General features: G+C 37.8%; 4 protein-coding genes across 4 annotated transcripts; 2 read left to right on the top strand and 2 right to left on the bottom strand.

Moving 5' to 3' along the window:
- Nucleotides 1-404: 404 nt before the first annotated feature.
- On the top strand, nucleotides 405-2725 carry LOC130729151 (putative 12-oxophytodienoate reductase 11). Its single transcript, XM_057580791.1, has 4 exons — nucleotides 405-558; nucleotides 936-1207; nucleotides 1522-1683; nucleotides 2079-2725. The coding sequence occupies exons 1-4, from the start codon at nucleotides 443-445 to the stop codon at nucleotides 2672-2674; spliced, it is 1146 nt and encodes a 381-aa protein (XP_057436774.1). The 5' UTR covers nucleotides 405-442; the 3' UTR covers nucleotides 2675-2725.
- Nucleotides 2726-3387: 662 nt separating this feature from the next.
- LOC130729152 (HMG1/2-like protein) lies at nucleotides 3388-5173 on the bottom strand. Its single transcript, XM_057580793.1, has 7 exons — nucleotides 5012-5173; nucleotides 4871-4925; nucleotides 4448-4564; nucleotides 4211-4268; nucleotides 4060-4104; nucleotides 3888-3968; nucleotides 3388-3797 (listed from the first exon to the last, which is right to left on the bottom strand). The coding sequence occupies exons 2-7, from the start codon at nucleotides 4915-4917 to the stop codon at nucleotides 3687-3689; spliced, it is 459 nt and encodes a 152-aa protein (XP_057436776.1). The 5' UTR covers nucleotides 4918-4925; nucleotides 5012-5173; the 3' UTR covers nucleotides 3388-3686.
- A 4549-nt stretch (nucleotides 5174-9722) lies between these two features.
- On the top strand, nucleotides 9723-13841 carry LOC130729150 (uncharacterized). The gene is made up of 9 exons (XM_057580790.1): nucleotides 9723-10086; nucleotides 10667-10703; nucleotides 10807-10885; nucleotides 11005-11050; nucleotides 11142-11240; nucleotides 11907-11975; nucleotides 12059-12419; nucleotides 12540-12688; nucleotides 12846-13841. The coding sequence occupies exons 1-9, from the start codon at nucleotides 9769-9771 to the stop codon at nucleotides 13692-13694; spliced, it is 2007 nt and encodes a 668-aa protein (XP_057436773.1). The 5' UTR covers nucleotides 9723-9768; the 3' UTR covers nucleotides 13695-13841.
- A 1308-nt stretch (nucleotides 13842-15149) lies between these two features.
- LOC130729149 (glycosyltransferase family 92 protein RCOM_0530710) lies at nucleotides 15150-17635 on the bottom strand. Its single transcript, XM_057580789.1, has one exon. The coding sequence runs from the start codon at nucleotides 17416-17418 to the stop codon at nucleotides 15637-15639; it is 1782 nt and encodes a 593-aa protein (XP_057436772.1). The 5' UTR covers nucleotides 17419-17635; the 3' UTR covers nucleotides 15150-15636.
- Nucleotides 17636-22139: the final 4504 nt, after the last annotated feature.

The raw sequence follows: 22139 nt of genomic DNA, 5'->3' as shown, positions 1-22139 counted from the left end.
TTCGAATCCCAACTCTTGCGAATAGAGAGAATTCATTGGTCAGCCCCCTACCTCTTAGTGCGCTGACCGCGGGGCGAGGGATTAATCTCACGGCTGCCGGTTGTGGGGATACTTAGTTAAGACCAAAAATATTATCAAGCTTTTAATGCTAAACTAAGTTTGCAGTACAAAAAATATTATTAGACGCTAAACTTTATGATCTAAGTTTTGTATATTATAGTTTTGTGTCGTAGTTTTCAAGATGAGTTTACACATAAAAAAAATTATGACCCATAATATTCTTTTCTTGACCTAAAAAAATAATGTATTGAAAATTTGTTGAGAAAACGACAAAATTAGACGTCTTCCCTATAGTACTTCTTTGGAAAATGACATCAATACGATTTGTTATAAGAATGAAGAGAGTGAGTGATTGTGACAGTACAGTGGGAAGTAGAGAAGGATGACCATGATAGAAAAAGAAGAAGAGAACAAGAAGATGCAAGTGGTGGAGGAGACAAAAGATGTGATACCTCTCCTCACCCCATTGAAGATGAGAAAATTCAATCTATCCCACAGGTAAGTTCTCAATGGAGAAGCTTAATGGTTGATTAGCATGCTAGCTTCTCCATTTTTTTAGTTTTTGTATACCTACTTATTGTGACTGACTTTGGTAGTGTATGATGTTGCTTGAATTTGGATGTGCTCTAAGGAATTCCTAAATTGCCATTGAATTTAAGTTGTTTAATCAAGATTATATATGATAGCTCAGATTATATAAGTTTATCTCAACTTTTGATCTTGAAAAACTATATAAGCCGACTAATTTTAATGTTAATCGAATGTTTCAGATTCCTTAACTGCATGAATGTAGGATTGTCTGAGTAGTAGGAACCTAAATCCATGTTTGTTTGATTGATGCATATTAATGCTTTATAAGTATATGCTATATATAGGATAGTTCTGGCACCGTTAACAAGAACAAGGTCTTACAACTTCGTGGCTCAGCCACATGCTGCTCTCTATTATTCTCAACGAGCAACAAAAGGTGGCTTCTTGATTGGGGAAGCTTCTGGTGTGTCAGACACAGCACAAGGGTACCCAAATACACCTGGCATTTGGACAACAGAACAGGTGCAAGCATGGAAACCAATTGTAGAAGCTGTTCATAAAAAGGGGGGCATATTCTTCTGCCAACTCTGGCATGCAGGGAGAGTATCCAACTATGGTAACTATCTGCTTTTAGCATTACATACGAAATGTTTAGCTTATATTTTACCTTCATTAGAAACAATATCTGTAAGTAAGTGCATGTTTAGATATACTGTGAACCAAAACTACGATGAACAAAAGCAATTTCCTTTAATTTTCGGGTCTGTCTATCTTAATTTTGATTCACTGCATTTTCCCATTTTCTATCATACCTCAAAACATGCACCTAGTTCCAAGGTAAAATATGGGCTAGTGTTCCAATTGATATGAAACAATTTATCATATATATTTTAGGTACACATTTCACCAAATTTTGTTATTGATGAACAGGTTTCCAACCAGATGGGCAGCCTCCAATCTCAAGCACAAACAAGGCAGTTCAAAAGGAAGGTAGCAGCACTAAATACCCACCTCCTCGCCCTCTCACAACCGGCGAAATCCCAAAGGTTGTCCATGACTTCAGAATGGCAGCGAAAAATGCCATAGAAGCAGGTAACTTTTAATTTGACACTGAGCCTGGACTCAGAGATACACATCTATGAATCAACTTCTTTTTTCATCAGAATTAATTATGCCTCTAACAGCTAGAATCCGCTCATATAGGCTTCTCCCATAATTGATTTTAACGTTAGAATCAACCGTAGAAGGCTTTCCAAACTATATTAAAAGTGCATGTTCAGAAAAACAAAATTGATTTGAAGTCAAAACTAACTCTATTTCAGAACTAATTTTAAAGAAAGGGAATAAGTTAATCCAAACGTGCTAATATATTTTTGAATTTCTATTGAACTAAATGATTAAAATTTAAACTCTGAGCATGAGATGTCTGAAATCACAAAAATACATTCCATTGATTACATGGACATTAACGGTAGCAAAATTGACAGGCTTTGATGGAGTGGAGATACATGGAGCCAATGGATACTTGCTAGAACAGTTCCTAAAGGACAAGGTGAATGATAGAGATGATGAGTATGGAGGTACTTTACAAAACCGTTGTCGCTTCCCGCTAGAGGTGATGAAGGCAGTGGTTGATGAGATTGGAGCTGACAAAGTCGGTGTGAGGCTTTCCCCTTACGCTGACTACTGTGATTGTGGAGACTCTAACCCTCAAGCATTGGGCATATACATGGCTCAGGCACTGAGTCAACTCAGCGTTCTCTATTGCCATGTAATTGAACCAAGGATGAAAACAATGTTTGATAAGTCTGATTCCAATAATGTGTCCCTGATGCCAATGCGGAAGGCCTTCACTGGAACTTTCATTGTTGCTGGCGGGTACAATAGGAGTGAAGGAAACAGAGTGATAGCGAGTGGTGGCGCAGATTTGGTGGCTTATGGACGCTTGTTTCTGGCAAATCCAGATCTGCCTAGAAGGTTTCAGCTGGATGCTGAGTTGAACGAAGCTGATAGAAGCACTTTTTACACCACTGATCCTGTTATCGGATATACAGATTATCCATTTCTTGAAAATACAAACTAGAAATGCTTATTGGTTATACTAATTACAAACCTGCTATGCAGATTATCATTACCGCATTTAGTCCAAGTTATTATTACAACAAAATAAGGATATAAAACGTTTCAACTGTACCTATTGAGGACTCAAATTTCACAATGCACTCAGCTCATTTCCACTCCTCGTCAAATCTCTGACCCATTCATTAGTGTTGAATTTTAAACTTTTGTCAACATAACATAATGGCCTCATTTTCAGGTGGATTCAACACCAATTTCCGGAGAGAGCATAACATTACATCATAGACATACCAATAAACATTATTGAAATACTTTTGGGCCGAAAAATTAAACCATGATTGAGTAATTGACTGAAAAATTCAACAAGAATTGGTTGGGACCTACTTTTAAGAAACAAAGGAATAGAAGACTACTTTAGGGAATGTTTTGTCTGGAAATAAAATTTGCATATAGGCCAAAAATGAAATTCAGGAAGTGGGTACAGGTTATTTTTTATCAAAAGTTCCTACTCGACATCTAAACAATTTGTAGAAAGAGTGAGAAAATATACGATCATTGATACAGAAAACCTACATAAATAAATCAAGGGTTGAAAAATAGGATGATAATCTAAGGGGTGACTTTTTACCCATAAAACAAATCTAGACCTGAACATTTCACTTGTTTACCAAACAGAGGAAACATATATGCCATATATACAAACAATGATCCAGCAAGAAGGGAATGATAAGCCAATTATATTGATACAAAGGTAACCAGAATTCATCAATAAAGACTAAAAAGCTCTACAAAAGATAAACAGCTCTTAACTAAATAGTTGGACTTAAAAGTACAAATAAAGGTGAACTCCCTTCGTTCATCTATTAACGTTTTCAAACGACAAAACAAATTCACCGAGGGAGCAGGAAAATATAACTGGAAGCAAGAAATATGTTTATCAGGAAATGACCACACATCTGCATGAGATGGTCAAATCAGCAGAACAACCTACATAAATGTTACTCTCAGCCCAGTGTCTACTCGTCATCATCATCCTCGTCGCTGTCATCATCGTCTTCATCCTGATCATTCACCTCAGACACTGACTTCTCAGACTCTTCTTCATCTGCAGCAGCCGGACCTTCAGCCTGACAACAAATGAAAAGTCACCATGAGAACCATCCTCCACAATTACACAGGCGAGTTACAACATCACAATAGCCTAACAATTAACCAACCTGCTTCTTGTTATAGGCTTTCATGGTCTTCTCATAATCAGCCTTTCGCTTCTCTGCTTTCGCCACATAGGGAGCTTTCTCCTGAAACCACAAATCAACATGTAAATAACAACAAAACACCAATTTTCAAAACTCATTTTACAACAGCCATCAAACAGTAAAAAGCACATACAGCCTCAGACATTGACTTCCATTTAGCTCCAGCAGCTTTGCCCACCTGAGAAGCACATGTAAAGTAATGCAATGTTATTACAGAGCAAGCAACCTGTCACTAATGTATGCACACACTGAATATAAAAACAAGAACCACAACAGGCACTTACAGCAGACACAGCCTTGTTCTCAGGATTCTCCTTGTTGAAAATTTTCCTAAAATCCTCCCTATAAAAAACCATACAACAAGCTTCAGAAAAACCACAAAAAACAGTGCTATATGCGCTAATTCCTAGCTTCGTGAAGCAGCGATGCGCAATTAATTCAGAACTCAAATCATACTCATGATAATTGGATACTCCAAAGTGAGGTAAAAGCATAAGATCATAGAGGAAAACTATAATTACATGAAAACGAAGAAAGCACTGGGAGGCCTCTTTGGCTTGTTAGGGTCCTTGGCTGCCTTCCCCTTGGCACCCCTGGCCGGCTTGGTGGCGCCACCAGCCTTCTTATTCACAGCGAGCCTGCAATCAAAACCAGACACAGTTGAATCAAAAACCACAAATTCACCAGACGCAATTGAATAAAAAACTCAGCAAACACAAATTCACCAGACGCAGTTGAATAAAAAACCAGACGCAAATGAATCAGAAACCAGCAAACACAAAAAAATTCACCGATCAAGCTAAGTTACAGATTTCCAGATCTCAGATCTGGAAAGTGCTGAATCTAAAAATTTTATTCGAAAATTATTCTACGCTACCAGAAATTCCAATCGAGAGAGAAATGAACAAGTTAAGAGTGGATCAAAAACGAATTGAAGAACTTACTTAGGCTCAGCTCTCTTAGATTCGGTTCTGGACTTTCCACCTTTCATGACGGAAGCTGCAAAAACACGATCAAGTCAGTTTTTGAAGCGTGAAGTGATGGAAAACAATGAAAATCGCGGAAAATCGATGAAAATCGCGTACCGAAATAGGGTTTGGGGTTAGGGTTTGGGAGAGAGAGGAAGAGAGAGAGAGAAAGAGCGAGTGGTGTGTGTATGAGAGAAATGGTATTGTATATGCGATGAGAGGAGATATTAAGAGGAAGGGTAAAGGGGAAATTGAAATTCAATTGCGAATGAAATGAACCAAATCCAAAGGGGAATGAAAGGTAGGGGTTTAGGCGGGAATTTAAAATTTATTGCCAAGTCATTGATCCGTGCGCATTCTTTGTGTTGGCTGCGTTCTTCTTAAGCTTACCGTTTTGTGTTTTCTCTGTGCTTTCTTTCTTTCTATCTCCGTCGCCGATCACGCTCTTTCTTTCTCTCTTTACTGTTGACTGTGATTTGGGTCCAGTCCAGGTTGCTGAAGCCCATTTCTACTGGACGCTTTGTAACTTGTCTTGTCTCTTACCAAAGCCCACCACCGTGTCTATCAAATCTTTGTCGTTGACCAAACCCAAAACATATGTGAATAGCCAACAAAAAACTACTAGAAAGAGGCCGCAAAGGAGAGACATATAGTGATAGTACCTAGACCCAAAAACCCATATCAAGTAGCACACAACCACTGGAAAAGGGCTCCATTGGGTAACAAATGCGACGAAAGGTTCAACAAAAAAGAGATCCTATCAAGTCGCAAAAAAAAAATTCACAAAATACAAACCCTTCCTAGCAGAGAAAACCTGCAACCAATGATAAACACCTTCCCGACTAGAGAAAGCCCAACATACACAATTTTGGACTCGCGCTCTCAGTCGTGCTGCACCATCGTCATCCTCACTGGTGACCCCATAATCCATCGTCAGAGTCCCAAAGGCTCCAAAATACACAAATGGAGGAACGCTCCAAAATACGGAAACAACACGAACAAACTCCAATAGAGGCGCTGGTGCCAATGCAGTGAGGTAGTGGTTTCGTGGTGGTTGGAGATGGCATAAAGAGAAGTAGAGGAAATGTGGAGGTGGAGGCGCTAGCTTGGTAGTGTTGGTGAATGAGTAACAACTAGGATATCAAGAGTTGATGATGGCGAGTGTGGATCGGGAGGTTGGGGAAGGAGGATGTGGTGTGGTGGTGGCATTGGATCAAGATGTTGGGGAATAGCAACGACAAGACAAGATGAAAGAAAGGGAATGTCGTTCTGCATGAAGAAGGTGAAGGCTACTTGTATCCCACACATAATTGTCACGTGTTGAAAACCACATGCATGACTCTACAAAGCAAAATCGATGTCGTTGTCCTCATCTCATGTGTCATTGTTGCCAGCACCCGTGACAGAGTCGTGGCCGACGCAGCTAGCCACAACAAGGCATGCAACCTGCATCAATACCCTCAATGCTAACTCTAAATATTTATTTAAAACAAATATCCAACAAACACTTCGGAAAACTATGAGAATTTGAACAATAAATTTATAATGTGAAAGGGGATGCTAAAACAATAATATAAAATCAAGGTTAAGACCCTGGGTCACTAATTTAACCTTGTAACGAGTATCTCTAGAGTATAAATTCATGCCACGTTCAAGGAGAGCATAAATCTAGACCTTCCCAAATGTTTCTAACACTCTATTAAGGACAATACAAATAAGAAGAATGAGAATTTAAATACATAATATATTTCTTTTATCGAAATATCATCCAATTTCTCTACCACATCCCATCTCTTAAATTTAACTCCGAACTCCTAAATTTGTTTCTCAAACCAAAAGATAAGGTATATAGGCTATGACTCCGTTTACAAACACAACTTAATTAAGCACTTATGGTCATAAGCGCTTATGACATAAGAACTTATTCATAAGCTATTTTAAAAAATCATTGAAATAAATTGAAAATAAGTTATATATAAGCATAAGCTCTTTAGCTCATGAAAATAAGCCCAAAACAGCTTTTGTCAGGCCATAAGCTGTTTGCATAAGCTCTCCCAAACACTGACATAAGAGCTTATGCTATCATATAAGTTTAAATAAGTTCTTCCAAACGGGGCCTATAGCGTGATGTAAAATGTCAAAAGAAAAGTTCTAAAACAAATTAGTCAATAGAGAATACCATGCCATATCATTGCTCTCCCTTCGAGTAGAAGATGTAGGAATACAAAGCAAAGCGCAAAATCAGAAGAATAATGAGAACTAACCATTGAACAAACCTATAATTATTTAGAGAGTGACATAATAGAAAAAATAAAAATTTAACATAAAACATCTCATACAATTTTGGTATCAACCAAACACTAAGATCATAATTTCATAAAAAAACACTACAATAAATTGATTCCAAAACATAACTACTAGAAAAGACTACAATCATATACCAAAAGAATCGCTTCAAGTTGATAGTAGACGATCAATAAGAAATGAGTCCTAATATCATATATGGAGGCTATGATACCAAATGCAATAAATAATTGAAATCCATACATAATCATAAAGCACAAAATATATATTAATAGATTGTGTACCTGTAGTGGATCAAAGATTTGAGTCGTCACCTTTGGAAGCTTTGACATCTAGATTTTGCAATTTTGATAAGGTTAGGGCTTCCGCTGTTTGAATTGCTCTCCGCGATGCGACAAGTTGCAGAGCCGTAATTTGATGTGGCTAAAATGGAGGCATTGCCAAAATATAACATGTCAGCCGCCGACACCTGACTGCGTTCTGACCCCTATCTAAATTTTGGGCCAATTCCCCTTTCGTACTACCAAAAAATGAGATTCTCGTCGAATTTGAGTTTGCTGCTCCAACCATTACGAAGCTAACACCTAAGTCATTTATCCACAATCATATATCAAAAGAAGCGCTTCAAATTGATAGTATACAATCAATGAGAATTGAGTCCTAGTATCACATATGGAGGCTCTGATACCAAATGCAATAAATAATTGAAATCCATATCTAATCATAAAACACCAAATATTTATAAATAGATTGCGTACCTGTAGTGGATCGAAGATTTGAGTGGTCTCCTTTGGAAGCTCTGACATCTAGATTCTGCAGTTTTGATAAGACTAGGGCTTCCATTGTTTGAATCACTCTCCTTCACAAATGTTGATGCGACAAGTTGCAGAGTCGTAATTTGAAGTGGCTATAGTGGAGGCATGACCAAAACATAACCCTAAGTCCTTTTTTCATAATGGCTTATGGGTCAAGGTCTACGTTATAACCCAAACTAATCAATTGTAAGATATTCAGGCCCAAAGAAATGGGCTACTTAAATCATCAAGTGGGCTTACTAACATAACCTTACTTGGATCACGAAAACAAAAATAAAATAAAAATGAGCTAGCTCATGAGCTAACTTGTCTCACTTCGGTTCCAACCTATATAGCCCACCGAGTTAGGTGAGATGAGAAAAGAACTCACATAAATATGAACATATATTTTCTCAACTCAACCCAAAAACAAAACCGAGTTGACTAAAAGTTCATTTTGACAGACCTTAATAAGAGAAATGTTTATTATGACCAATCAAAGTTCATTTTACTAGGTGCTCTAATTTTTAAGAATAAACACTCAAATCACAAAATAATAGTAATTAGTAATAATAATGTTCTTATTATCATAATAGAAATAGGACAACTTGGATGGTTTAAGATAAATTTTGATGCTTCTTTCAGGTCAGCTGCAGATTCAGGGGTTGGTATGGTGGCCAGGGACCATGTGGGCCTTGTGTTGGCCTCGACTGCTGCGTTTCCTATGGCAGCATCATCCCCGGTGCTGGTGGAAGCCGCTGCCTTGTGTTGGGCCATTGTCTTAGCCATTCAGCTTGGGTTCGGTCGCGTTTGTTTTGAAACAGATTGCTTGCAATTGTTTATACGTTGGACCAAGCCTCCGAATGGTGCTTCTTACTTAGTTTCTATTATTAATGATTGTTTTGTTCTTTCCCGTTCTTTTGATGTAATAAACCTTTCTTTTGTTCACCACTCTAGTAATGCGGTGACAGATTTACTTGCCAGGAAGGCTTCCTCGTTTGCCGGGCTAGTGTGGATTGAAGAAGTCCCTTCTAAGGCGAACTTACTTGTTTTTGCGGACATTTTGGCCTCTATGTCGGCCCAAGTTTAATGTTATTCAGTCATCTTTCAAAAAAAACAAATTCCGTAAAATACGTCCTTAGAAGTTAAATGTGATAAAAACTGAAATTTTATAGAAAGAAATAGAGAATACTTCTCTTAGTTGTTTACAAATTCAGGTTTTCGAAAGCTCATCTCTTCTCTTAGGTTTTCGAGAACTTGTGTCTAGACATCAACAATACCCTCAATTTTCTAAATGCCTTCCATAATCAAATTTGCTCTCAATTTATAACAATTGAATATACTAATTCTTAATAGTCACAACTATTTTCAAGAGTCATATCTATTCAAACATGACTACTCCTAACGATCACATTTGTTCAGGCCTATTAATCGTTCATAAGACACAACAGACACGTCTGTTGGGTCGCACGTGTCTGTTGGTGGGTAATAAAAAGGGGTGGGTAATAAAAAGGTCAAGAAGGAAAAAAATCATAAATTAGCATAGTAATGCATGCAAAGAGGCATGATCTCCCTGTGTGTTTAAGAAAGGAAAACCATGTGAAGGGAAACGCAAATGAGACGAGTCACGTGAGTGGCACGCATCGACCACAACAAATAGATATTTTATTTTATTTAATTTAATTTAATTTAATTATTATTTGATTTTTGATAAAAATATAGATAGAGAGAAGTTTGGACCTGTTTGTTTGGGGAGCGAGAAAAGAGGAGGAAACAATGGGCGAGGTATCTGAAGCAGCGATGACGAAGAGGAAGAAGAAGGGTCGCCCTTCTCTTTTGGATCTTCAAAAGCGATCTCTCAAGAAACAACAAAAGCAACAACAATACCGTCCTCCGAATCCCAATTCATCCAATTCCAACGTCCCTCCGCCGCAGCACGATTACGACGACGACGACGAGCGAAAAGACAAGAAGCGCAAACTCCTCGTCGGCTTGAATTCCCATCTCCACCACCACCACCACCCAACATTATTCCCCAATTCCGCCGATCCCGATGCCAATCACAAACGCCGCCGCGGATCAGATGAAACGCCGGTGAGTTTCGCCATTTATCGCTTCAATTGTTCAATTGGATTTGCCCTCTCTCTATTACTATTACGGTTTGTGGGTGGGGTCTTTCTGGAATGTCTGTCCTTTTTAGGGTGAGAATTTTGGAATGTTTGTTACAGGACAATTTTTATTTTTTCTTTCTGGGATTTCGCGCGTAATATAATTATACCAATTTTGATTTTTCTTTTTTATTTCATGGTGTGGAGAATTTCGTTGAAATGGGGGAACCAGTGTCTGTGTGTTGAGTTTGACCGTTTAGGTTTTTGTGTTTTTTTAAATTATTTTGGGGAAAATTTATGTGGGGCATCTTGTTCCTTTTCTCCCCCTAATTTATGTTTTCCCTATTGGCTTTACATAAGATCAAGCCTTCAAAAAATGCCCAAAAGTTTCAATTTGTCTTATCTCTCAGTATTGGGATTTTTTTATGAAGAATCTCTATCTGTTGTTGTTTCTATTAGTCTTATTTCTGGGGTTTGTTAATTGGTTCCTTTTGGAACAATAATGAGATATTTTTGATGCAAAATTTCATTTTTTGGGGTATTTTGATGATGGGGTGATTTTGCAGGATGGAAAGGTTTCGAAAGCGACTGAAGGCAAACATGGTATGAAATGAAGCTATTATCATTTTTGCTGAAACTCTTGTGCAATGCAATGAGGGCATAGTGGGGGAATATTAATGGCGATTTTTATATTATGTGTTGACAGGTTCACAGGGGGAGACCGGTCCCACTACACCTTTGCCAGACAAAAAGCTCTTGCTGTTTATCCTTGACAGGCTTCAAAAGTGTGTCTCTTCTTTGTTTCTTTCTTTCTCTCTTTTACTTTTTTCCCCCGTTTGTTGTTTTTTTATTTCAGTTGGGATTTTAATCCGTTCTGTTTTGTACTGTTCAAACCATCTTGCAGAAAGGACACTCATGGGGTATTCTCTGACCCTGTGGATCCAGAGGAGGTACATCTTTTGACTACTTGCTATGTCATATTTGAGTAGTTGAATTTGAATCCCGTTACTTGAATTGAGATAGTGAAACTTTATGCTGCAGCTTCCTGATTATCATGATGTCATTAAACACCCTATGGATTTTGGCACTGTAAGGAACAAAGTGGATGGAGGACTATATGCCAACTTAGAACAATTTGAGGTTGGTGCTACAAGTTTTTGAACCACTTCATGTATTATACTTGATTTGCTTCTGTGAGCGCTTTTACAGCATTTAATTTGACCTGTTTTACTTTACAACCTTCTTTTTAACTCATTTATTCCATTGCCATCTTCAGTCAACCAAGTTAAGATACTCATCTCCCTCCATCATTGCCTTGTTCTCCTTAAAGAAACATTGCCATTTATTTTTCACCTTTTGATAGGCCACCTGAAATGTAATTACAGCATAATGCTTCTGAATTGCACCTACTGTATGCTGGAAGTTATTTATTTGGAAGGTTGGCAGAATAGGTATTAATTGGTTTTTTTTTGAACTAGTGCTCTGGTTGCATTAATCAAGGTAGCCATCCATTTGGTTCAATGAATAGCTCCTCTCGCGTCCTTTGGTCTGAAATTATTATAACCCAAATGATGCCTGTCACTTGCCATGCTGCCCATTTTAGATTCACTGATATGGCAATTTTTTGTTGAGTTTATGTTCCTGTTCATTGTAGCAGATTTGTACTGATTGATCTGACTCACATTTGTGGCAGTTTAGTCTATTCAGTGTAGGTTTGGATTTTATGTGCCACCGTATAGTTAGTGAGTAATGTATTTATTGTTACGGTGATAATAATTTGAAATACTTGCTGCTTCATTTTTGCAGAATGATGTGTTCTTGATATGCTCTAATGCAATGCAGTACAATTCAGCGGATACTATTTACTATCGACAGGTCTGTGAAATCTTTGGTTAAAACTAATTTGTTTTTAATGTTTGTTAGCTCTCTGTGAAAGTTAAAGACTAACTCTTCCTTAGGCCCGAGCTATGCAAGAGATCGCGAAGAAGGACTTTGAGAATTTGAGACAAGACAGTGATGATGATGATGATGGTGATGATAGTGATCCACAACCCAAAATTGTGCAAAGAGGAAGGCCACCAGGAAAGCTCTCAAGAAAGCCACGGGGCATGTCTCCTTCAGAGCGTGTTGGCCCTGAATCTTCCTCTGATGCAACTCTTGCTTCTGGTGGGGATATTGCTAGTGGCTCTAATGGTTATAATCTAAGAAAAGGGGTAGCCAAATTTCATCCTACAGATTCATCAGCTAGGGCTTCCCACAGCAATTTTAACAGTGGAGGTTATACTGGTTGGAGTTCTGAATGGGAGAATGAATTTCCAGGTCAGTATCTATATATAGACCTCCGTTTGTTCAATTCCTTCTGGATTCAACCAGGAGCAAGCAAATGCCTTTTTATATTGTAATGGTTCCTTTAATTAATTGTGCACTTTTTGCTTGCAGCTTCGGTTGTAAAAGCCGTGTTAAGGTATGGAAAGAAGCAGTTTGTGGTTGATGAAACCAGGCGTGACACATATAAAAACTCAGTGGCTTTAGGGAGTGAACCACCAGTATTGGCCACATTTGGAGATGATTTCAAGCAACTTCTCGCAGTACGCATTCCTTTTTTTTCTTCATGTTTTCTTCAACCAGATAATGCAAACCTGAAAGAAAATTCAGCAATTGTCTTAGTATCTCATACTTGGTAAACCCTGAAGGCCTTTTTTTGTTGGTTATAAAATTTAAGTTCACTTCTTTATCTTATATCAGGTAGGTTTACATGTGAAGCATAGCTACGCAAGAAGCCTAGCCCACTTTGCTGCAGATCTTGGTCCTGTTGTTTGGGAGATTGCTGCAAAGAAAATCCGCAGTGTTCTGCCAGCAGGACATGAATTTGGTCCGGGATGGGTAAGTGAAGAGGATGTGTCACAGAGACAACACTTCCCGGTTTTTGGTGAGGAGAGAAATTCAGACCCTCCTGTACCAGAGGATTATAGCAGTAGATTTCTTTCTTGTTCTTCTGGCTCATCCTCTCTTGCAAATACATCATCATGCTTGCCAAGTGGAGACATGGCAATTAATAGAGAATCTGGTTACCAAAATGAATGGAATCCATCCAACAGTGTTGGTGGTGAGAGTGAATCCATGATTCATGGGAGGATTCATCAGGAATCTATGGCACATTCTGATGATTTGGGTTCTAATGGTCGGTTAGGTTCTAACTTTTCTCCTCAAATGAAGATGGTTAGACTTTCTGACTTAACCGGGTCGTCGAGTGGTGGGAATGTTCCTCAAATGTTTGACATGGATCCAGTAAGCAGCCTCACCAGCCGCGCCGCACCTGCAAATGTTAATCCACCTCTCAGGACCCAGTTCTTGAACAACTTTAGTCAATTAGATTCCAGCAGTTTATTAGCTCGGGAATCTGGATTTGAGTCACAAAGATTGCCTCAAGGGCTTGCTGGAAAGTCATCTTGGCAGGGATTTGAAGTTCCTACTAAACAGAACTCATTTTCACTTGCTAATGACTTAAATGGGAAGATTGGAGCAACAAATCCATCCAGTTCCAATGTGGAGGCTGGTTCTCTGCTGCAGCCAAATCTTGCATTGCAGCTATGAAGATTTATTATTTTTTAGATTGGAATTTTCTCGTTATTTTCTAACATGATAATATCATGTTATGAGGGAGAAACGTAACATAGAAAAACAAAGAATTGATGGATTCTTATAAAATAATACTGAGTAATATCATAGTTATTTCTGTATTTTCTCTCTCTCTCTCTCTCTCTCTCTCTCTCTCTCATAGCATGGCGTTATCATGTTAATAAATAATTAGATGAGAAGATTCAATTCTTATTTGAAAAGATCAAGGCTTGAGAAGTGGAGTTTACCTTTAAATTTGTTTTTGACTTCAATGTGGAGTTGTGGACATTGTAGTTTGTACCAAAAAAAGTGGAGATTAGCTTTACCAACAAATTTACAGTACAATTGGTATTGGCCTTATACTTTATAGCTCATATGTAATTGCACACTAGACGATGAATTTTCTCCGCCTTTACTATTACTCCTGATAGACGCAGATATGGTTTGATAGAATTTTACGGCAAATGCCCAGAGTAGCATTGTTTTGTAACTTTTATTGTTCATTCAAAACTAAGTTTATGTGTAGGTACCATTGCCAGTGGTGTCTAAACAGATGTTAGCATTAGCATTTACACATAACTTTTTTTCATAGATGGAAGTGGAAGTCCTTATGTTTTTATTTAAGTTGAGATTAATTTAAAAGCACATTGAAGCCCACTTAAGTAAGAGGTCATTTTCATGTTTGTTCCATTGAGTAAAGTGTTTTACTATTGCAGTCATAGACGGATCCACGTTGGAGATAGAGAGATAGTGGGGGCAGCATGATTTTGGAAAAACCACCGGTAATACACTTGGGTATTAAGAGTTTGAGTCTTATGTTGCTCCTCCCATCTAGTAAAAGTTGCCCCTACACTACCATCTTTCCATAAAGTTCTAGATAAGGCAAAAATTAATTCGTGTAACTCACTTTTACCCTGAACTTTTGGCACTAGATAATTAACTTGAAAATTATTTCATGGATATATGCTTTGACAGTGCACATTTAGGATCATGGGGAATTGGTGATCTTGCTATAAAGCTTGTGTAAACAAGGAAGCATATTGTATATCTCATGGTATATTTGCACTTAGAGTTAATTTTGATACTACCAATAGCAATTGCAACAACTGAATTAACTTTCTCCCCTATGAATATCATTAAGAATCATATGCGAAATTATACGAGAGATGAATGGTTAAATGATTATTTAGTTACACATAGAAAGAGATGTATTGAATAGTATTGAGAATGAAAAAAATCGTGCTAAGAGTTCATAATGTGAAAACTTGTAGAAGACAATTATGATGTGCTTAGTTTCAAGTTATAAATTTAAATTTACATATTGCTCCCACAACCTAAAATTTCCACATCCGGTATTTATTGAAATTATCTTGCAATGCACGTGAACTGCAAATCAAACAAGTGTATGTATATAGTTCAGGGTTTAGGGATTAGGGGTTACTATTCAAAATACAAATTACACTTTTCTTTGTATGAGTAAATAAATGTTATTTTGTTGTTGTTGTTGTTGGGATCACATTCTTCCTCCAATAGAGAGACCATTTTGCTTAAAAAAGAATAAGGCCATTATATGTAACATAACTCTCTACCCAACTTACATGTATGATGTCTCATAAGCTTTTGATTCTAATAAAAAAATAGCATGTCAAAATGACATTGCCAATTGGTGATGTATCATTGAAGAGGGTCACTTACTTCACTTTCTAGCCAATAATGAAGACAAAAAAATAGGGAATTAGGGATTATAATAATGAAGAGAACAAGAATTCTATTCGAGTCAAAATCAGTCCCCCTTTTTACCCCTCCGAAAGATCTATATTTGTAACTGTCCTGTAAACTGTAATAATACCAATCAACCAATGAACTAACCAACATTTGAATCAAAACAAAAAAAAAGTAAAAAAGTTCCATCTCTATACTATAACCTTGAGGAGGCGTTGTTGTAGGATCCAAACCAAGCTTGTGTCAACAATTTCAACCTTTCATCTCTAACCTCACAGAACTTGTTAGCCCAATCTTCAGGTTCCACTGCCTCAAATCCCAACCCAGGTGTTCTATCCTTCGAACCCAGGTTCACATTCTTCTTCCAATCCACAACATACGCAGAAACCCTCCTTCTAAACTTGCTCTTGAACTCATCCCAAGCCTGATACTTGTAATGATTCACCAACATTTCCTCCACCCGAACCTGCTTCCACTTCAACCCTTCCTTCACCTCGAAATGATGCACCACGTTCCTCAACCCCCGATCCACCGCCTCCACCAGCACAATCGACTTGTGCCTCCGCTCCACCTTCCGCCGACACGTGTACCCTCGTGTTACCCCTTCCGCCGGGTGTAACCGCTGACCCGACGGTCCGAATTCCAGACACCGCATCGACACTTGTCCAACCCTAATCCCATTCCCATTCTCATCCTCACTTCCTACCAGCATCGATTTCAACGATGGAGATGAAATCGGAGATTCATCTCCAATTCTCCAAGCCGGAGAATACACGAATTCGTCAACATCCACGTACATTATCCAATTGCATAGTCCCTTCGCCTTGGAGTAAACAACACTGTGTGAAAATCCAGCTTCCTGCGTCTTGGGCCAAATCCAGAGCAATGTGGTGATGTTGTAACCCTCCGATCGGAGATTCTTCACCTCGCCGGCGAAGTCATCGTCGCTGCCGTTATCGTACAGTATGAAATTCTCCACTCCCACTTTCGTGTGGTACATCACCCATTCGCGTAAGAATTTCGCTACGTTGTAAACCATCGTGCAAGCACACAAGAAATGTTTGGGCTGGGCCTGGGCTTGGGCCTCTCGACTGGGCCTGGGCCTGTAATATGCAATGGAGGGAATCACGAGATTTTCGCCAATAATCTCGAGGGAAATTGAAATTCTGATTCTGTTGCCGTTTTCAGACAAGGCGTGATCGGAATTCAAATCCAAATCGGGGTGCGCGCATCGGAAAACCTCTTGAGCGGAGCTCGTGACGGCGGTGTTGATGCTGTCTCCGCCGTCTGCTAGTTTGAAGACGCAGCGGAGCTCGTTCAGGGATCTGTCGTAGCCTTGGCGGTGGTTCACTCCTTTGGCGAATACAACGACGTCGTCGTCCGTTGAGAAAGACTCGTAGACGAGAAAGTTCCATCTCATGAGCTCCGGCGCCGGAGAACTAACCGGCGATTCAGTCTCTGGTGTTCCGGAGACTAGCATAGGCTGCGGGAAGACGCGGCGGCGGCGAACTGATTCCGGCAGGTCGCACTTGAACGTGGTACGGTTGGTGAATGGTAAGACGCCGGAGTAACTGGCCGGAGACCTGGCATTGTTGGGGAAAAGGCAGTAGCGGTGATCGTCGGGGGAAGAGGATGAGTGCGTGTTTGGTGAGACGAGGACTAGAATCTCCCAATCGGGAAGCAGAACGGAGACGGTGGTGGAGGGGGAGGCCTTGACGGAGGAGACGCGGCGTGTTTGGTGGTTGACGATGTCGCGAACGGCGGCGACGTTTTCGTTGGTGTTGAAGTTGGCGTTGTGGAGGTAGGAATAGGGTTGCGAAGTGGAGATGGCGTTGCGAGAGAGGTGAAGGGAAAAGGTAGCGAAGAGGAGAATGGCGAGTAGAGAGAGGAGGAAGGTGGTGCGGCGTCGCATGGTTAGGCGGGGACGGTTACAGGTAAACAATGTTTGAATAAATTTTTGATTAAATATTGATAACATTGGATTTGGATTTGGAATGGAATTAGAATGGAAAGGTCATTAATGTTGGGGCGGAGAAAATAAAAAAAAGGATAGGGATTAATTGGAGAATAAAATAAATTATGATTATTGTCCTACTCCTATATATTAATACTATATGAGAATCAAATCATTCATTCTATAAATATAAAGTGATCGAGTGTTAATTTGGTTTGTAAATAGAGAGGGGAGTGAAGTGCGAAGTCAAATGAATGAGTGGGGTGCTACTAATACTAATAGTATCAACTTACTTTTGTGGTTTCTTGAGTGAGCACGCAAGCTTAAGCAAGCAAATTGGGTAGAGAAGAGAACCTTCTTTACGTGCTTGCACCATCTTCTTGGTTCTTCAACAACAAGTCACAACAACAGTTAGGCTGGGACTGGCTTTAATTTAGGTGGGTGTATTCAGCTTTAGGCCCTTTACCACCAACACGACGCACTTCTTTTCATGACACGTAGACAATAAAACAACCAATCCTGAAAGAAAGAAAACTCAAATCTTGTCTTTTCTTTTTGTCTTCTTCTTCTACTTGTTTAATAGCAACTAGTAAGTGGCCCGTGCAATGCACGGGCTATTCATTTTAAAATATCTTATTAATTAAAATATTTCTTAATATTATATTCATTGAGATTTCTATTTAAAAACAATAATAAAAAATTAATATTTAGTTAGTATCTTATTTACATTAGTATCTTATTTACAAAGTAACAATATTTAGGTATTTTCATATTTAATGATATATTAAAACAAATAAAAAGTATTCACCGAAAAAAAGAATTCACAAAACAAAATTTAAAACAAAAAGAATGAATGCATATTTGAAAAAAACCGTAATACCAGGAGAGAGAAGAGAGAGGAATGTGAAAAAAAATAAAAAACTCAGTCACATATTGGAGAGTGAAACACACGCATGATAATTTGAAGAGAGAGAATGTGTGTAATTAAGATAAATGTTGATGTGGATAAATGTGAGAGAGAGTCTGATGTTTGAGTATCTCACTTTCTAGAGTGAGGACTCAACTTTATATAATAACAAAGTGGATTAATTAATATGATAAAATATTAATTTATTACTTATCTTTACAGGCGTGTTTGTCTTTATGTTTTCCTTCCTTCTAAGTAATTTTAGGTAGCAAGATTTGATTTTTTTTTTTTTTGGTACATAGGAAAATTAAACGCCAAGACTACAAACTAAAAGAATCCCCTTCAAGAAGAGGCACCACCTCCGCCGGAGGAGAAAGCAAATGTGTAACAGCACATTGAAGCCGCTCACTAATACTCGCCAAACAATCCGCCGGCTCATTACCGTCTCTAGAAACATGACAGATGTTAACCTCCCAATTTCGCGATAGAATAAGATGAATGTCCATCAACAAGCTACCATATTGGTGAAAATCATATCTACCCTTCGCCACCGCTCGGACCAACCCCAGACAATCCGTGCCACAAACAATTTTCCTCCAATTTCTACTCCAAACGTATGTCAGTCCCAGCAGCAGTGCTTGCATTTCAGCAAAGAGAGGATCCCCGCCTGCTGCTCCTGCATAAAAGCCTCCTAGCCATTTCCCTGTAGCATCACGAACTAAACCTCCCATGCCCATACGGCCATGTACGTGACTGTAAGCTCCATCAACCATGAGCGAAATGCACCCCGTCGGCGGTGGTTTCCAGCGAACATGCCTCTGCAATGTCTGAGCTTGTTGAGCCTCACCTTTCAGCCAGCGGTCATGCTCCTCCAAGTCCCTTCGAACCTGGTCACACACTTGCGAGACTGTCCAACGTTGGTCACCAAGGATCGTTTCATTATGCCATCGCCATTGGCGCCACAACACGGCGAGAAATAGATCACAATGAGCCCCTCGAATCTGGGTTTGCACCCAATTTTGTACTGTCCCTGAGAAAAAACCATGCCAAGTTTGCGCATTGAAACAGAGCCAAACCTCACGTGCATGAGGGCAGTCACGAAGGGCATGTAAATTATCCTCCACCTCATGAGAACAACGCGAGCACCTAAGGGACACAGCGAGATGGCATCGAAACCGGTGCGCATTCACCTGCGTAGCGTCATGCAAGAGCAGCCAAACGAACACCTTAAGTTTCTCAGGCACTCGCAATTTCCAGATGAGACCCCAATCAGTCACCAATTGAGGACCTATGAACGGAACAACTTGTTGTAGCCATTTATACGCTGAAGCTGCTGTGTAGGCACCAGAAGCACACGGATTCCATGTCCAGACGTCTGACAAGCGTGAGTCTATAATCGGTGCAATTTCCAGTAAGCTTTCATGATAACAAGATGGAATTGATGTGTAAAGAGAAGCCAAATCCCAATTCCCATCCTTAATCAAATCCTTCAATTGGTACGCTGTATCTGAAATGTGAACTAGATTTGATTAAGAAATGTGTAATAATAAAACAAATCAAAATAAATATTAAATTTGATTCTTAATTTTACATGTAACTAGTGCTTTTTTACCCGCGCACAACGCGCGGAATATGTCTATTGTATTTGATCCATCGATTCATATTTTAAATTATAAATATTTAAGATGCTAAGAATGTAAGAATAATTATAATAAAGATGTAGATATTTAAAGAGCACAAATTTTGAAAAACACAGAAGTTAATAAACCAAAAGCTTTAATTTTTGCATATGTGAGGTATAACTGAATTTTGTTTGTGAAGATGTATACTCGTGTTGCATAAAGGGTAATGCTTTTGTGTTTTAGATATATAACAATACATAAATATATAATTATTTTTTAAATTATTAAAAATACACTTAAGTTATAGAAAATGAATTTTTTTTTAACTCGTACAAATTTTCATTTTCATGTAAAATGTTTCTCCCCGTGAGATCTCGTAACTCTAATTTGTTTTTTTGTTGAGAGCAAAGAAATGATATATAAATCAAAGTCGAGAAACAATCTCTCTCGAAAATGGGCGATACAACGAAACGGAAAGAAACGAACAGAAACGAAAAACAACACCTAAAGCCAACGACCAAAACTATCGAAATACAGTAAATGCGAGCCCCCAATACAAAACCAAACCACAACCAGTTGAAAAAGACTCTAATTTGTTAGCACTAATAAATTCATGTCATAATTTTATAGTACATATGTATTAATATTTTGTATTCCTCTTACTTTTCTTATTATCAAATTATTATAGTTATATACTTATATAAATATACACTCTTAAAATTTTGAAAATAATACTAAAGTTAATTATATTAAATTTATTCTATTAAAATAATATCAATTAATTAGTTTAGAATATAATGATTGTATAAAAAAAGTATAATGATACTTTTTAGATGACAATTTTGAGAATGTTAAAGAAATGCAGCTATTTACCAATCGTCATAATGTGTTATTATTGGTATGCTTTTATATTAATGTGATGTGCATACTTTTGTCTGAATTTATATCTTTTGTTTACTTATTTATTTAATGGGAATTTTTCTTTGATTTCCTTAATTAGTAAAATTGCATTCAGCTGTATATTAATGAAAATACTAATTTGCAATTATTGTGTATTTTTATGCTAATTCCTTAATCACGTATTATATATATATATATATATGATAAAATTGTATTGCATTGATTTGTGTATTAATGACAATACTAATTAAATTTCAAAAAAAGATAATACTAATTAATAATTAATGGCTCTTTATATTATCAATTATTTTTTTTATACATTGGAAAATTATATATTATCAATTGTTAAACTTCTTAATTTCTCTATTTTCCTTTTTAACCAAAAATAAATTATTGATTTCTCATATATATATATATATATATTTTTGATAGGCCAATGTTAGTTATTAATTGTTAGTAAATTAGTTCCTTCACCAGAATTCAAACCCTGACCCTTCACCCTGCAAATCCCTTCATTCTCATATATATATATTAATATGTATAATTTTAATATTAAATACTAAAATTACTTAAAATATTATTATCAATTACACTGAGTCTTTGAAAAGAGATTTGAAAAAATGAATACATGTCTTATTTTTTATATATGACATTTATATAAAGCATTGAAATTACATATTACCGTTTTAGACAAAAAAAGACACTATAATAATATATGTGATATATATATATATATTAATTTTTTGTTGAAGTATAAGAAAGAGAATTAATTAAATTTCAATTTTAAAATTAAAAGTGACATTTTAAGATAAACAAATTAAATATTACAAATATTAAAAATTTTTTTTATGGAAAGACCGCCTTTTTTTTTTGAACACAACAAACCTTGTATATAACAATCAATCAGGAACATCAGCTGCAAGGCTGAGCAAAATTACTTCCGGTGGCTCACCCCACCAAGTACAATTAGGATACCTATCACTATTGGCCGCTAAACAATGCGCCACCCTATTCGTATCCCTTTTTTCAAAGAGGAAACTAAAAGAAGAAAAAACCTTAGTTATAGACAAACAATCCTGCAAAATCAACTCAGTCATAGGCAGACTATAAGGCTTCAGATAGGCACCAACCAGCTTCTGGCAATCCTAGGAGATCACTACTCTTTCCAAATCCCAACCAGCCACCAAATCCAAACACCATCTAAAGCACAAGGCCTCAGCTACAATAGGGTCCATTCTGCACATAATGAGAAGCAGCCACCTGAAAACCCCCCTTTCATCCCGAATGACCATACCAAACCCAATACCATCCTTACC

This window comes from Lotus japonicus, chromosome 1 (assembly GCF_012489685.1).
Source record: "Lotus japonicus ecotype B-129 chromosome 1, LjGifu_v1.2".
Classification (NCBI taxonomy): domain Eukaryota; kingdom Viridiplantae; phylum Streptophyta; class Magnoliopsida; order Fabales; family Fabaceae; genus Lotus; species Lotus japonicus.
The sequence above is the reverse complement of the archived record's forward strand: the minus strand, read 5'-3'. Positions and strand labels throughout refer to the sequence as shown.

Bases quoted from the DNA above. Each gene is read 5' to 3' on its own strand.
- LOC130729151 (XM_057580791.1), top strand. From the start codon at position 443: ATGACCATGATAGAAAAAGAAGAAGAGAACAAGAAGATGCAAGTGGTG. The intron at 1,208-1,521 runs GTAACTATCTGC...ATTGATGAACAG, and splicing joins AGGGAGAGTATCCAACTATG to GTTTCCAACCAGATGGGCAG. The intron at 1,684-2,078 runs GTAACTTTTAAT...CAAAATTGACAG, and splicing joins GAAAAATGCCATAGAAGCAG to GCTTTGATGGAGTGGAGATA.
- LOC130729152 (XM_057580793.1), bottom strand. From the start codon at position 4,917: ATGAAAGGTGGAAAGTCCAGAACCGAATCTAAGAGAGCTGAGCCTAA. The intron at 4,269-4,447 runs GTAATTATAGTT...GGTTTTTTATAG, and splicing joins AGTGCTTTCTTCGTTTTCAT to GGAGGATTTTAGGAAAATTT. The intron at 3,798-3,887 runs GTTGGTTAATTG...ATTTGTTGTCAG, and splicing joins AAGCCTATAACAAGAAGCAG to GCTGAAGGTCCGGCTGCTGC.
- LOC130729150 (XM_057580790.1), top strand. From the start codon at position 9,769: ATGGGCGAGGTATCTGAAGCAGCGATGACGAAGAGGAAGAAGAAGGGT. The intron at 10,087-10,666 runs GTGAGTTTCGCC...GTGATTTTGCAG, and splicing joins GCGGATCAGATGAAACGCCG to GATGGAAAGGTTTCGAAAGC. The intron at 11,241-11,906 runs GTTGGTGCTACA...TCATTTTTGCAG, and splicing joins CCAACTTAGAACAATTTGAG to AATGATGTGTTCTTGATATG.
- LOC130729149 (XM_057580789.1), bottom strand. From the start codon at position 17,418: ATGTTATCAATATTTAATCAAAAATTTATTCAAACATTGTTTACCTGT.